This window comes from Paroedura picta, chromosome 12, assembly GCF_049243985.1.
Source record: "Paroedura picta isolate Pp20150507F chromosome 12, Ppicta_v3.0, whole genome shotgun sequence".
Taxonomy (NCBI): domain Eukaryota; kingdom Metazoa; phylum Chordata; class Lepidosauria; order Squamata; family Gekkonidae; genus Paroedura; species Paroedura picta.
This window is the reverse complement of record NC_135380.1, coordinates 31,401,908-31,416,651: the sequence shown is the minus strand read 5'-3', so window position 1 is coordinate 31,416,651 and position 14,744 is coordinate 31,401,908. Positions and strand designations below refer to the sequence as shown.

The following is a 14,744-nucleotide window of genomic DNA, read 5'->3' as shown; positions in this document are numbered from 1 at the left end:
CAGTGGAAGATGCCTCTTTCAGACATCCCTGACCATGCTTGGCTTAGTACCCCTTTGAATGTGCCATCGGAAGAATAATGGAGTATCTCAGTGTGCACCTCTGACACCCGGGCCAGCCTTTCTGCCCTTTTCCCAGACCGGTGTGTAGGGATTCTTCTGAGCTTGCTCATCATTGACGGATTCTCTTGAAGTCAGACAGCATCTTTCTTCTTTGCAGCGGGAGCTGGAAGCCAAGAGCGAAACCAAGCAGGAGAACTACTGGCTGATTCAGTACCAGCGCCTTCTGAACCAGAAGCCCCTCTCTCTCCGACTGCAGGTGACTTGTCGTTAAGGCACAGCCCCAGTGGATGCCAAGGAAACCCCAAAGAAAGGCCTTGCTTGCAGTTCAGCCAGGATCCAGGAAACTACCATTGCTCAGCTGGGTTACCAAGAGACCAACATGGTGCAAGGGTTAAGTCTGGTGGCCTCTAATCTGGAGCGCTAGATTTGATTCCTCACTCCTCCTCCGCATGCAACCAAGTGGGTGACCTTGAGCTAGTCGCAGTCCTGCTTTGAGTCTTCCCCTCCTCCTCTCTGGGATCTTTCTTATCTGCAGCATTTTCCAGGTTGCCCAAGGCTTGGCGTACTGTCAAGAGGACAGTTATCAATGTTTTGTTCATCTACTTTTTTTTCTCACAGGAGGAGGGCTTGGAGAAGCAGCTTGTGAAGCTGTTGACTGACCTGTCAGCTGAGAAGTACTTGCCCATCTTCGCCCATCACCGGATATCGCTAGGAACGCTCTGCTCCATGGCCCCCAGTGACCTGGCTAAGGTACAAGGTGGACAATAGTGGCCGTTGCCGTCTTGAGCAGGTGGCTTTCTGACCACAGGTTTTAGCATGTGGCCTGGGCAGTTTCCTTTGTGTGGGTTCAGTGGAGAATACGAATGCCTTGCAGCCTGAAGAAACCTTTGAGAATAGTGTAAGAACTCTCCCCAGTCCACTACCTCCAGATCTAGTAGACAGAGATGAGAGGATAGTGATCTTTCAAATATGTTAATCTGCAGACCAGGTGCTTTGCTAATTCAGCATAATGTTGCCCTTTGGGGAGTAAGCATTGAGCGAGATGGAGACATCTTTTCTTGGGGAGAGTCAGGACACTGCAGAGAATTCCTGGCACACTGTTTGCTGTGATAGAGCTAACCAAACTACTTCTCTTTCAGATTGGATTAACTGAAACAGGGCTGCAACTTTCCATCATCCGAAGGGCCCAGGAAATACATGCTGTTGCTAAAACCATACCAGGTAATGTTACTTCTTTTCCCCTGTCAGGAGTATTTTGCCTGAATGTTCCTGGAAATCTGCCTCACCCTCTCAAGAAGACAGAGGGAACTAACTCAGTGGGCTTGACCTCAAGTGCCCACTCAAAAGAACTAGAAGAAGAAGAAGAGTTGGTTCTTATATGCCGCTTTTCCCTACCCGAAGGAGGCTCAAAGCGGCTTACAGTCGCCTTCCCATTCCTCTCCCCACAACAGACACCCTGTGGGGTGGGTGAGGCTGAGAGAGCCCTGCTATCACTGCTCGATCAGAACAATTTTATCAGTGCCGTGGCAAGCCCAAGGTCACCCAGCTGGATGCATGTGGGGGAGCTCAGAATCGAACCTGGCATGCCAGATTAGAAGTCCGCACTCCTAACCACTACACCAAACTAATGTCTCCCCCAATTTTTTTAAAAAAAATGTATTTTATATATGAGCAAAGTATACAGCTAAAATAAACCAGCATAAAGAAATCCTGCAAAAATCAAACTAACTGTACAAAGTGAAAAATTGAGCTTTGACATGAACAACTAACAAGAAGGAACTTCCTTGCAGAAGAACGGCGTGGCAACCAAGATTTCATACAAGCTGGAAAAGGACAATAAATATAGAATTAACAATTAAACAGCTAACAACAAAGGATTTCCCCCTGTAGCACAACATGGGAGCCATGGCAACCAACTGGTAGCTGACCCACTGAGTGCCCTCCTCCACATGCAGAAATCTTAATCTGGAGTAATAATAAATAGCCCAATACCTTTACAAGAAGAGCCTCTTGTGGCGCAGAGTGGTAAGGCAGCCGTCTGAAAGCTTTGCCCATAAGGCTGGGAGTTCAATCCCAGCAGCCGGCTCAAGATTGACTCAGCCTTCCATCCTTCCGAGGTCGGTAAAATGAGTACCCAGCTTGCTGGGGGGTAAACGGTCATGACTGGGGAAGGCACTGGCAAACCACCCCGTATTGAGTCTGCCATGAAAACGCTAGAGGGCGTCACCCCAAGGGTCAGACATGACTCGGTGCTTGCACAGGGGATACCTTTACCTTTACTTACCTTTACAAGGCTGAATGTATGTAAAGTCTTCAATACTTATCCATCCAAGCCTTAGAAATTCAGTCGTGAAAAATCTCCAGCCAAAAAAGGCTCCTAGCCATTAAGTCTTGTACAGGCATTGGGCTATTTACTCAGATTGTAAGGATTCTGGCACCTGGAGGGGGCACTCTTGTCTTTATTTGGTTTTGTCCTGTAGTGAGGTTGCCTTTCTCCCTGTTTTGTTTCTGTTTCACATAACTGAAGTCCCAGTCCCTGGCAACTCCTGCTAAAGGATTTCAGCTTAGGAGGGCTGGTTGAGGAGCATGATTTGCAAAATAAAGGCCTGGTTCAGCGATCTCAGTAAGACCATTTATCCACTGGAGGTTTCATGCCAGGCTGCAGTTTTAGTCGTGGCAGGTTGCCCCACCTCTTCCTGCACCCATGTGGGGGAGCATTTGGCCTAGTGCACCTCATCCGCCCCCAATCTGTGCTCCTGCATGGGAGCTGGGGCAGTGAAGTTCTCAGTGCATAAACAGTCTAAATGGCCTTAGACAAGCCAATGAGCCTCAGCCCATCCAAACATTATGCCTCTGAGCTCATCATGAATACTATAAATATGAGTCCAACTGTTATACAAGCCTGAGCCATATGGAGGCTTAAATCCCTGCAATCTAATATAAGCAGAGTACTTTCGCAGCAATGTGGACCAGTCGGCCACATGCTTATTGGAATGGAACAAAAATATGCCAATAAACTTATTTATCTGCTTTGCTGCGACAAGTGGCAAGCCTATAGCAGGCTTAAGTGCAGGACTCAGCCCAAACGCCGTCTCTTTCTCCCCACCCCAGTTCCTCTTTGAGGCTGCTGATCTCCTCCTTCCACTAACTCTGTCTTTCTTTCATTTGCTCGCAGAGCTCCTGAAGTCAGAAGAAGAGGCAATTCCTTCCGCTCCGGGACCCAGTGAGGAGCCTTCCACGCTTGAAGCCCCTTCTGCCCCATCCTTGGAAGAGCGGAACTGCGAGTGTGTGGTCTGTATGGAGCAAGAGGTAAGGCCTGCTGGGTCACGCGGTGCTGTGTGCTACTTTCTGGTTGCCAGGAAGAAACAGAGCCACCACAGAGCACCTAAAGTTCATGGTCACCAAAAGTCCTGCAAACCTCTTTTCCGCTCTGCCACAGACCAAAAATGAGATTACAGGGCTGAGATTCTGAGGAATCCCGATTCTGTACCAGATGCCATGCTGGGGTTGTACAGGATCCTCTGTTTTCTGCTTCCTGATTTCCCCTGACCTTTCAGTAAAACGTGCATCCTAGTCTCCTTTCTCTGTCCATAGGAGTACTGTTGCTCCAGCTCAACGGGGGAGAGTGGGTCAGAGGGAGGGAGTGGATCAAGTGGTGAGAAAAGTCTTGGTTGAACAACTGGCTGAGGTTTCTCTCTCTCTCTGTTCCAGGCTCAAATGGTTTTCCTGAATTGTGGCCATGTCTGCTGTTGTCAGACCTGCTCCGAAGCCTTACAGATCTGCCCGCTCTGCCGCAAGGAGATTGTGCAGCGCATACGCCTCTTCCACAGTGGCTAGACACCTGACACAGAGCTCTGGAGAGCACAGCAGCCTTTCCCATCACGAATCCTGCACCCTCCTCTAACCCTTGCCTGGGTTTGGGGATGAGAGTTGCCACGGGAAAAGCTTGGATTTGCACTACCTCCTTGCACATCATATGCTTGTATGTCGTCAGTGACTTCTCATCAAGCATGGCTCCTGTTCCCCACCCTCTGCCATTGCTAGTCAATCACCTCTACAGGGGTCCTGAGGCCAAGGGGGAGACATTTTGGACTGAGAGCACAGCTTGGGCAGGAGTCTCACATGGCCCAGGTTGCGAACAATTATTTCTCATTCCTCAGATTTTATGGAGTTGGCAAGATCCCCCCACCAACACCACCAAAAAAAAAAGCAACAGCAGTCTTGCATAAAATCAAAATAATATTATTTAGAATTGGCAGGGACTAACCTTGCCTGCCCATGGCATCAGTTATAGAGGTCCCAGTGGGAGAGGGATCATGTCTTCCTTCCCACCACCAGGAGATTTAAGGGATTAAATACCTCTGACTGTGCTGTAGCAGTGGCTGGTGAGTCAAAGGTGCCAGGCAGGTGTCCCTTGTTTGCACTCAGCCTGCTCTTGCGCTGCCACCCTCTCTCCCTTTTCCAGCCAGCCCTAAGACTACCAGTGATGCAATGGGCACAAAGGTGACAGCTGACCTAATTCACTGTTTGTTTAGCCCACTTTTACAGGCATTCTATTAATCATGCTCGTCTCCTCCTTTGTTTCTGCTCATCAGCACGGAGTGTGGGGGGAGGGGTAACTGAAGCAGTTGATGCTGTGCCCTCAACCCCACCCCACCCTCAGAAGCAGATGGCCTGGTTGGATGGAGGATGTGTTGTGGCTTGAAGTTAATGGTGCCTTTCAGTTTATTAGTCAATAATTGACCTTGCAGTGCCAAGTTGACACCTCCCCCAGGAGTAGCCAGTAGCCAGTGGTCAGGGTTGGCTGCTTTTCTTTCAGGAGAAACCCAATGGAGCAACAGTTGGGGCCTTCTTCAGTTTTTCTTCCCTATGCTGCCCCCGCCCCCACACTGAACAGCATGGAGAGACTTTTGCATGCTGTCTTCCTCCCCTACTCCCTCCTGAAACTCAGCTAGCCAAGGGAAGCAGCAATGGCTGCTGGAGCAAGGCCCCAGACAGGCCTAGAATGATCTAGCATCCCAGTTGCCTCCTTTCTCACTGTCTTCTGTGTGCCCTAGGAAAAGAATTCTGGGCCACAGCAAGACCAGGCTTTAGTGCTTGGAAATGAGATGGCCAGCCTGCTTCTCCTCACTCTCTGGCAGCCATGGTAGGAGAGCAGTTTGCCCAGTAAAGACTTGTGGGAATGGTTGTGTAGTGACCAGTCTTGGGTGGGCACTGCCAAACAACACTGAGAAGACAATACCCTGCCTTGCCAGCAGTTTAAGGGGCAGGCCCCACAGCAAATTGGAGTGGCCCAGTTTAGGTCAATGCATGAATCCTGCAAGTACAAGTTCACCCCCCACCCCTCTTGGTGTGTGTGATTTGCTCCCTCTTGGGTGGAATTAATTCCTTCTTCCTGAGGCATCTGAGCCACATGCATCCCTCCAGTTAAAAATAATCAGTAAGCTGTATCTTGCCTGCCATTCTGGTTGGATCTGTTTCAAGACTGGGTTCTAAGCCTTCTGTATACCTGATTGGAACACTCTTGCTGAACCTTACCTAGCAATTTCCAAGCACCCCGAGTATGTGTCGTCTCACTGTGGGTTGTGTGGTCACATCTATATAACAGACATCAGCTCATTTTAAACCTAGCTTTCTCACAAGTTTTAGGAGTGCTTAAGGATTCTCTGAGTGATCTTGCAAAACTACGGTTCCCAAGTTTTCATTACAGATCTAGATATTCTCGCTGCATTCTCAGCTGAAGGTAATGCTCATTGATACTGCTTGGGTTGGCCCAGAGGGTATAGGGACAAAGGACAGATAGACAACATTACAAGGCCCCTGAAAGATCAATCTACCAGTGGCTTGGGGGTACATTGCCACCCTGCATCATGCATGAGTCTGTTTTTCCAATGTTGGTCCCTCCAGTGTAATTGTCTTATGTATCCAGAAAGAAATAAAAGATCTGAACCCACAGTTCCTGTTAATTAATTCCTCACAATTGCATCTCACCCTAAGTTAAATCCAGGGGGCTAGTTGTGTGTAACAAAGTTTTATTCACAAGGACGCTTCTTACCTGTATCCTTAAATTTATCCAGCTTCCTACTCCTAGCCAAACATGGCAAAGGAATACACAACTTACTAAGTAGCCATGTGAGGAGAATGCCCCATCAGCCTGGCTCCTATCAGTCCTACATCCTTCCTGACCCTCTGCATCATGTTCTAGATGAGTTCACTTCACTGTCGCAGGAAACTGCTGAGTGATGGGCATAACCTCTGGCTGACAACGACATGCAAAGCAACGCTGAAGGATTTGTGGCTTGCTTGCCCAGTCCAACTCCTAACTCAAGGCCGAGAGGATTAGTTAAGAGTACAATTGCTTACGTCAGTTGTGCGGGGAGCTGCCAGATATTACCCAAATGCAGAGGAGAGAAAGGAAGAGGTTAGTGCTGTAGGCACAAGGGAAGAGGCAAGGAGTGTTCAGACTCTACCCAACCTCCATTGGGCCTTTCTTCTTCATCCCCACCAGTGAAGGACAATGGGAGGCGCATAAATAACCTGATCACTGAAATAGTAAAATGTCTGGCCCTCCCCATGCCAACCACAGTACCAGCACACTGAAGAGCATCACCAGCCAAAGTAGAAGTTTCATGACAGGGAACTCCCTGGTTATGCAAAAGAAAGCACAAAAGAAAACCTGATCAGTTAAAAGAAAAAAGTATGGCGGGATAAATCATCTTTTGCAAGAGCACAGGAACTTAAAGAATCCCCGAGGGAAGATGGGAAGTATCAGTGGAACTTCAAAATTGTAATTTGCCCCACTAGATGGACCATGCAAAACCATCCAGATAGACATTGAATGCGTATGGTATGATGCAATTTGTAGGAAATAAAAAGGGTTTGTTTTCTATCATTCCTTCTGCACTATCTAAAAATCAGTTTTCTTCAGCTGAGGATATATGAAAAATATAAATGGAATTAACTACTTGTCAAGCTAGAGAAGCCTTTCCCAGCCTTTTAACCCTGAAACATTCTCTGGGCTTCGAGAAACCCCAGAAGTGGCCTGATCATGCAGAATATGGTTGGGAAGCTTAGCTGTTTACACACCCACCCAGGACCCCTCCCTTTGCACCTCCTCCAGGGTCATCATTAGCCATTTTGGGAGGGATAGATGGTCATATCGCCCAATAAATGTTTAAATTTTTTTTAAAATACATTAAAATTAATTAACTCCCACTCATTCAAGAAACCCTCCCAGAGCCATCAAGAAATCCCAGGGTTTCATTAAACCCTGGTTGAGAAAGCCTGGGCTAAAGGGAAGAGCATCCAGGGTCAAATTCAGTCCTAGAACCCCCTGGATGACCTTGGATTTTGGACTGCCCCGAGTTCCTTGACAGAAAGGGTAGAATTAAGTGATAATGTATATGAAATGCATTTTGTGAGAAGATTCTAGATGGGTAACCAAGTTACTATGTTGCAGCAAATTAAACAAGAATACTGGGGAACCTACAGCACAAGGTTCCGAGTCTCTGGACTAATGTGAGGAAAAAAAGCGGTAGCCACACCTGTATTTAAATAAAGTAACATTCAACTTTGTAGAAAATTAAAGTTGGGGAGGAAGGACTGTATTTAAAGAGACATACTGCCCCCTCAATATGATAATATACAAACTAAATCTCCTGACAAGAGGAAAACATGAAGTATCCAACATTAACTTTGTGTATTGGATACTAATATGATTAGTCCAATACAACTTGACATAAAAGCATCTAAAATAAATTGGTACAAGGCTCTGAATCCATGTTTCTAGTTCATTTCTTAATGCATGTTTAAAATACGTTGTGGTTAGATTAGGATTTAGGGGGACGAGACTGAAATGCTCAAATACCATTTTCAGGGGGCAGACATGGTTTGCTGACTTGATACTCACATTTCCTATACTACCTCATAGGTTTGTTGTGAGAATAATATGGATAAATGGAGAACCATGGCAACCATCTTAAGCTAAATAAAGGAAAGGTGGAAAAATTCAGTAGATATTTGAAAGTATATAATAAAAAACAATAACAACCAACAACAATAGCGAAGATTTGTACAACATACAGATGCCATCATCAAAAGGAACATAAAAATATGCCCTATGAAACTGCGGGAGAAATGTCGCAAAGCAGAAGCAAATTGTTATTCATAGTCTCAAGGAGACAATAACTGAACGGAAGAGCAGTCAAGAGGGGAAAATAAAGTCAGGACAAGAGAGCAGGCGTTAACAACAGTTCAAAGTCCAGGGGCATAAAGATGTGTGTGGAAAACAATACAACAGGATTTAGAGTCTTTTTTTTTTTAAGTAGAAAAGAATAAAACCCTTGCACTACAAACACTGAAGATAACATGTTGCTCAACATCCCCATAGGGCTGGAGTTAACTGAAGGAGTGCTAATGGCCTGTTTATACCTAGAATGGAAAACTGGGGGGGGGGTGTTAAAAGCAGACAAGAGAAGCATTTTACACTTAACTTCACCAGGAAACTCTATAAAATAAATCAGATTTATGCTCAAAAAGCAGATAAGGGGCGGAAAGTGTTTGAATAGAAAATCAACAAAAATCATGGCTGGACCTAATATCAGCCATGGTGATGCTAAGACTCTCACAATTTGTTGTTGGCCCCACCCACAAAGCAGGTCACAGCCTAGATCTCATTTTCAGCTCAGGGTTGGACATGGATCTGGTCGCAGCTGATGCCATACCATGGTCAGACCACTACCCTCTGAAGGCTCAGCTAAGGCTGCCACCTTCCCCTAAGTTGGGCACCGAGCAGATTTTAGCTCGCCTGCAGAAACTTATGGATTCAATTGGATTCTTGAATGTTCTGCAGTACCCAATACCATCCCGTACTTTCCTAAATGGACTGGTCAGCAACTGGCATGACAGAATGCTGACCGCCATTGATGAGGTAACTCCTAAACGTCCTCTTCACCCCTGTCTCAAGCGGGCCCCCTGGTATACCGAGAAGCTCTGCAAGAAAAAAATGGGAACTGAGATAACTAGAGCAAGTTTTGAAGAAGGCTCACAACCAAGAATCAAGGACATCTTATAGAATGCAGATGAAAGCCTATGAGATGGCGGTGAAGTCTGTAAAATGCAACTTTTACTTGACTACCATTGTGTCTACATACTCATGCCCAGCACAATTATTTAGGATAGTTTGATCCCTCATCACCCTTGATGACTGCAATGAGGCAAAACCACTTGCCCACTAGACCCATGCCCATCGTAGCTCCTGAAAACAACCAACATAAGAATAAGTGCCCCCTTCAAGGAAATAATTAACCTCTCCCTCTCAACAGGAATTCCCGGAAGGATGAAAAGAGGCAGTGGGGCGCCTGTTGGTGGAAAAAACATCTCTGAACCTGCAGGAGCCTGACAACTACGGTTCAACTTGGAACCCACTGTTGTGACTATTATTGTTATAATAAATAAATAAACAAACAAACAAACAAATAAATAAATAAAATAATATACTGATCCTGCCTCTGCATGCTAAAATCCTCTGTGCAGGATAGAACCAAGGTCATCTCAGTGAGTCCCTTAGAACGGGTGAAATAATAAAATGTAATAAAAGTCCATTTGATAAAGTTGTGTTAATATCCGTCAACCAAACATCCCATGGGTAAAAACAGTGATGTATGGTTGACCGAAACTAACAACTGTATCAAATAGACTATTATTACATTTTATTATTTCACCCGTCTTCCAGGGGATTTGCTGAGATAACTTTGGTTCTATGCTCCTGCACAGAAGATTTTAGCATTCATCAACTAAGGAATGGTAAAAAGGCCTTGGTTCACAATTTTTCTATCTCCGAGTTGATGAGCATCACTTGTTATAGAACTTAAATGAAAGTACAGTGGAGTGTATGACTGATGGAATTTCAACATGATGAGAAGACTCCTAAGGTATGCAGAATAATACATTTTTGTAAGTTAGTCACATGAAAAAGAAGAAAACCCTCCAAATGACCAAAAGATGATCCCAGACACAATATGTTTAAAACAGGAGAAAATCAGTCAAAAAGGGGGAGGGGGGAGTCAAAGGAAGGTTCTCCAATTGTTTCTCATCAGCCTCCAAGATTATACAACAGAAAAACCAAAACACTTTCTGTGTTAGTCTACTGCAGCAAAATAAAACTGGAGTCTTGTGGCACCTTAAAAATGCTCAGATTTATCAGGGCAGAAAACTTGAATAGGTTAAATCCTTGTTTTGTTAGCGGAATGACCTGTCCATTTGACAGATCTATAAGGAAATCGGCAGAAGACAGACAGAAGAGTGAAGGGTGGGACTGCTATTGTGAAGCAAGGGCAGAAGATGGAGATATTCAAGAGAGAGGCATGCAGCCCTACAACACAGTGCACGTGAAAATGGGATGCACTGAAGACAGCAAACCCACTCTCAACAGGGGATTCACTGGCTAAACAACTTAAATCCCACAATTTTCAGGCCCTGTTTGGCTCACCACCTTCTCCTTAAGGAGATTATTCATTTGGTCTAAAGGCCCACTTTTGCCTCCTGGTAGACATATTCCCACCCTTTTTCAGCCTGCACAAACAAAAGCTAAGCCTTCTGTTAACAAGTCATCAATTAAGGATTAACGTTTAGCCTTGGCGAGGCTTCACTCATCAGGCTGGGCTTTATCTGCTGCTCACAACTCTCAATTTACGCATTGGGGAGCTGCTCTGTTATCGAACTAGGCTAGGAGACCTTCAGTGCCAGACACCAGCAGATTTGGGGTCATAAAAGCAAGCTGCAGTGCTTAGGAGAAAAGTTAATTCCTTACTCCAAAGAAGCCAAAGCCTAGCAGAAAAGAATTTCTGGAAATAGAGTGAGTGCTGGCTTCTGAATATCCTCCCAGCCTGAAAGCACAGTCCAAGCTCACAGACTAAAATGACGCTGCCCCCCACCAGTGTGCGGCTGGACATGCACACAGTGGAATGTGGCATTTGCTATGAGGGCTACAAAGAAGCTTCCCGTAGGCGGGTCCCCAAACTTCTGTGGTGCCAACACTCTCTCTGCTTGGCCTGCCTGAGAAAGTTGGTATGCCGGACCCAAGCTTGTTCATTTGTGGTCTGTCCCTTTTGCCGGATGGTGACACTAGTGCCTGAACAAGGATTGCAGGCTTTGAGGGACGATGAAGCCCTTCTCCGGGAGATGGCTCCGCAAGGCCTGGAAGGGATGGACTCCGAAGAAGAGACAGCGGATGATAAAGACTCACCTGGATCTTCCGGCTGGTCCCTCGGTAACTCCCCTCTATCCTTAGATGTGGAGTTTAGCTACATGACCAACCCGCCCATCTTCACAGTCAGCAGCCTAGTCCCAGCTTATACCACAGGTCTGCATTCTGGAATGGGGAATTTGGGCAGGTTTCAGCTGCAAGAGGTACCGAACACCTTGCTGGTTGAGTTTCCCAGGAATTCATCCTCCCAGGTTCCCCAACCACCTCCGTCATCAGTAGAAAACGTCCGGCTTTGCTTTGCAGTGACCATCATTCTCCTCATCGTCTCACTCTTCTTCTCATTGGTCTTCTTCAAGTAACAGGAGACGACTACAGACATTGGCTGAAAAACTAAAACCAGTCAAAGAAAGGTCGAGAAAGAATTTTTTGGCCTCTTCAGGACAGCAATGATTACCTTACCCAGATCTCTGGATGCAGATCATATCATGACAAGACCCATGTAGATGAAGATCTAGCCAGACAGACTATAGAGCTTGGAGGCCTGGTGCATTTTGTTTCTAACAAGGATAGGACTGAGGATATACTTGGCTATTTCACAAACATCCTCACAAGGGAAGATAAGTGTTTTCTTTATTCTCTTTGCAAGCTGCAATCTAGCCATTTTATGTTTCGCAACTGACCAAAACTCTAAACCAGGGGTAGTCAAACTGCGGCCCTCCAGATGTCCATGGACTGCAATTCCCAGAAGCCCCTGCCAGCGAACACTGGCAGGGGCTCCTGGGAATTGCAGTCCATGGACATCTGGAGGGCCGCAGTTTGACTACCCCTGCTCTAAACCATTCCAAGAGTTTCAATTCAAACTACATTGCAGTTGAGGTTTAGTGAAGCTTGTCTTGCAGCCTCTTCTTACAATGCTTAGTCAGAAGTGAAGCACCAATGAGTCAAATGGGACTCACTTGGTAATTAAAAATAGCTTTTAGGAGGGGAGTTGAGGACTTGCAAGCAATTCAACTTAGGCTTTGCATCATATCTAGCAGTGAAGTGGCAGAGGTGTTATTGTGTAAGCAATGATCTATCAACCAAGGCAGCATTTGAAGAGGAAAAAATATAAATTGCAAACATTGCTTATGCGATTTTCAGTGCAAACGTAGCTGGATCAAACAAATAAGTTGGGTCCAATTTCAATGCAGGAGCAAAGGCTTTGAAAGCAGATGACTCCTCAGTTGGGGCACAGGAGTGACGCTTTGCTTTTTATGAGGGGGAGGGGCAGTAGCAGGGTCGGCCTGGTCAGTATTGGATGGGATACTACCAAGGAAGTTCAAGGTTGCTATGCAGAGGTAAAACAACTCACCAGGGAAGGCAGTCTAAAAATTGAATAAATAAATAAACAAACAAATAAAAGCAATGGCAAAACACCTCTGAATGCTTTTTGCCATGAAAACTCTACTGGGTCATCATTAGTGGGCTACAACCCGATGGTCCGTCCCTCCCAAAAAAGAAAAGAAAAATCACCTTAGCTGTTGCCATGCAACAGTTCTGAAGGAATTAAATGAAGCATTAAAATGGTTTAATGCTTTTAATTCCTGAAGCACTAAATGGTTTGTTTTCAAATAGTTATACTAAACCATAGCAGCTGCTGCTGAGCCACTAGAGCAGTTGGACTGAATGCAGCTATGGGAAGATTCAGGGGAAGCTGCCTCCCGGCTCAGCCCAAGTCTATCAGCTTCACAAAAGGACCTACTAAGTGGTCTAAGTACTGGGGGAGAAGGAGGAGAAAGGGAGAAAAATAAATTCTGTAAATACAGGATAACACAAATAATTTGCTTAAGGAAGCCTGTTTGTGTCATTGAATGTTTTGTAAATTCCTGTATAGCTTGTGTGTCATTTTAGATACTCAACAGAGACATTTTGAAAATGGCCTGATTTTCTATTGTTTATTTTCCATCTGCTTCTCAGACTCCTAGACTAAATTTAGTTACTTCATTTATACCTTTCTTCCCTGTGAGGATCCAAAGCAGCTTGCATCATTCTCCTCACCTCCAATTGACCTTCACAACAACCCTGTGAGGTAGGGCAGGCCAAGAGTCTGCGATTGGCCCAAGATCACCCAGCAAGCTTCGACAACAGAGTGGGGATTCCAGCCTGCTTCTCCCAGATCCTAGTCCCATGCTTTAACCACTACCTCCCCATCCCACCCAAGCTGCCAATGTAGGAGATGGACATATGGAGAAAGCGCTCTACCTGGCACACAACTTTCTAGCAAGTCTATTCACACACAGTTATGATATTGGTCAGCTATCCTTCCTTCCGGGGGAGGGGGGGGGAATAACCTGCTGAGCAGCGGGAAATTGTCTGGGTTCAAAGGGAAGTTGGAGGCACAAATCCTGCCACGAGAAAGGAGGTGGTGATTATGGGGCAGCTCTTTGGGCCTCACTGCCATAGTTCTGCCCAAGATGGTAAAAAATGCCAACTTCTTAAGCAGTTAAGAAGGCTGTTGTTCTGGGTATATTAATTCATCTGTTCTGGGTATATGAAACATATAGCCTGTGCCCCTTAGAAATTGCTTTGGTTCAGTAGCTCAAGCAGGGGAGTCCTCAATGGCTTCCCTAAAGGGACCAGCCTTTTCAGTGAATCAAGGCCAAAGAGAGCAACTTCTACTGATTCTATTGATGCTATGACGAGGCCCCAACAGGTCTTGCCTTCAATTCCATAAAGTACTACTGCCTGTGTTACAGCATGGCTAATCTGCAAAGGGTTACCTAGTGGGGAAAGGCACATATTTAGTACATATTAAGAAGCATTCTAATATTTTCCATGTTCCATGCCAAAGCCAAAGGTCTGGGGCAGAATACTGGTTCCAGCCAAGCTTGTTTAGAATATAAACATGTTTAGAGATCAAGAAAAGTTGCAGCCTGGATATACACAATAAATGAGCAAGCGATTAACTTTGGTTTAGCAAATGACTCTGGGTTCCAAATGAACAAGTAGAGTGTACAGACCATGATGGTAAGCAGAAAACAATAAATCCTGAATCTCCAAATTCACTGCCAAGCTGCATTTGCAATACGGAGATAACAGTGACTCACCACACAGAGTGAAGCACTTTAACGCTCATATATAGCAATATATAAATGTCAAGTCCAAACCGACCAACAAACCAAATGATTCAGAAGGCAATTTAAATTGCACTTTTATTTTTTAAGTGAGATCACATTTTTGATTCTGTCTAGGTCTACACAAGAGAGCCATGACACTGATAAGTTTCAGTTCAAAATTGCTCAATACCCTGCCTACCCATGAGGCCAAGTGGGAAACACAGAGGATCTGTGACTGTGACAGATGCTGAGACAACAAGGGATCCAGCTTGTTTTAAGTCACGTGAATTTGAAAGCTTTCTTTTCCTTCAAAGTTCTTTGTTTCCCAATACAGAGTGGGCGCATCCCCCCTCAAGACTAAAGCTAAATATTATTGGGGGGTG

The 14,744-nt window shown here is 45.4% G+C and overlaps 1 protein-coding gene across 2 annotated transcripts in view; it reads left to right on the top strand.

Moving 5' to 3' along the window:
• LRSAM1 (leucine rich repeat and sterile alpha motif containing 1) overlaps positions 1 to 6,015 on the top strand; it is a 31,938-nt gene extending 25,923 nt beyond the window's left edge. For both annotated transcript variants that reach the window (XM_077306855.1, XM_077306854.1), the window contains 5 exons: positions 218 to 316; positions 679 to 810; positions 1,200 to 1,281; positions 3,236 to 3,369; positions 3,772 to 6,015. In XM_077306855.1, the coding sequence (XP_077162970.1) occupies positions 218 to 316; positions 679 to 810; positions 1,200 to 1,281; positions 3,236 to 3,369; positions 3,772 to 3,897 (573 nt within the window). In that variant the 3' untranslated portion in view covers positions 3,898 to 6,015. The remainder of the gene's footprint in view (positions 1 to 217; positions 317 to 678; positions 811 to 1,199; positions 1,282 to 3,235; positions 3,370 to 3,771) is intronic.
• The last annotated feature ends 8,729 nt before the right edge of the window (positions 6,016 to 14,744 follow it).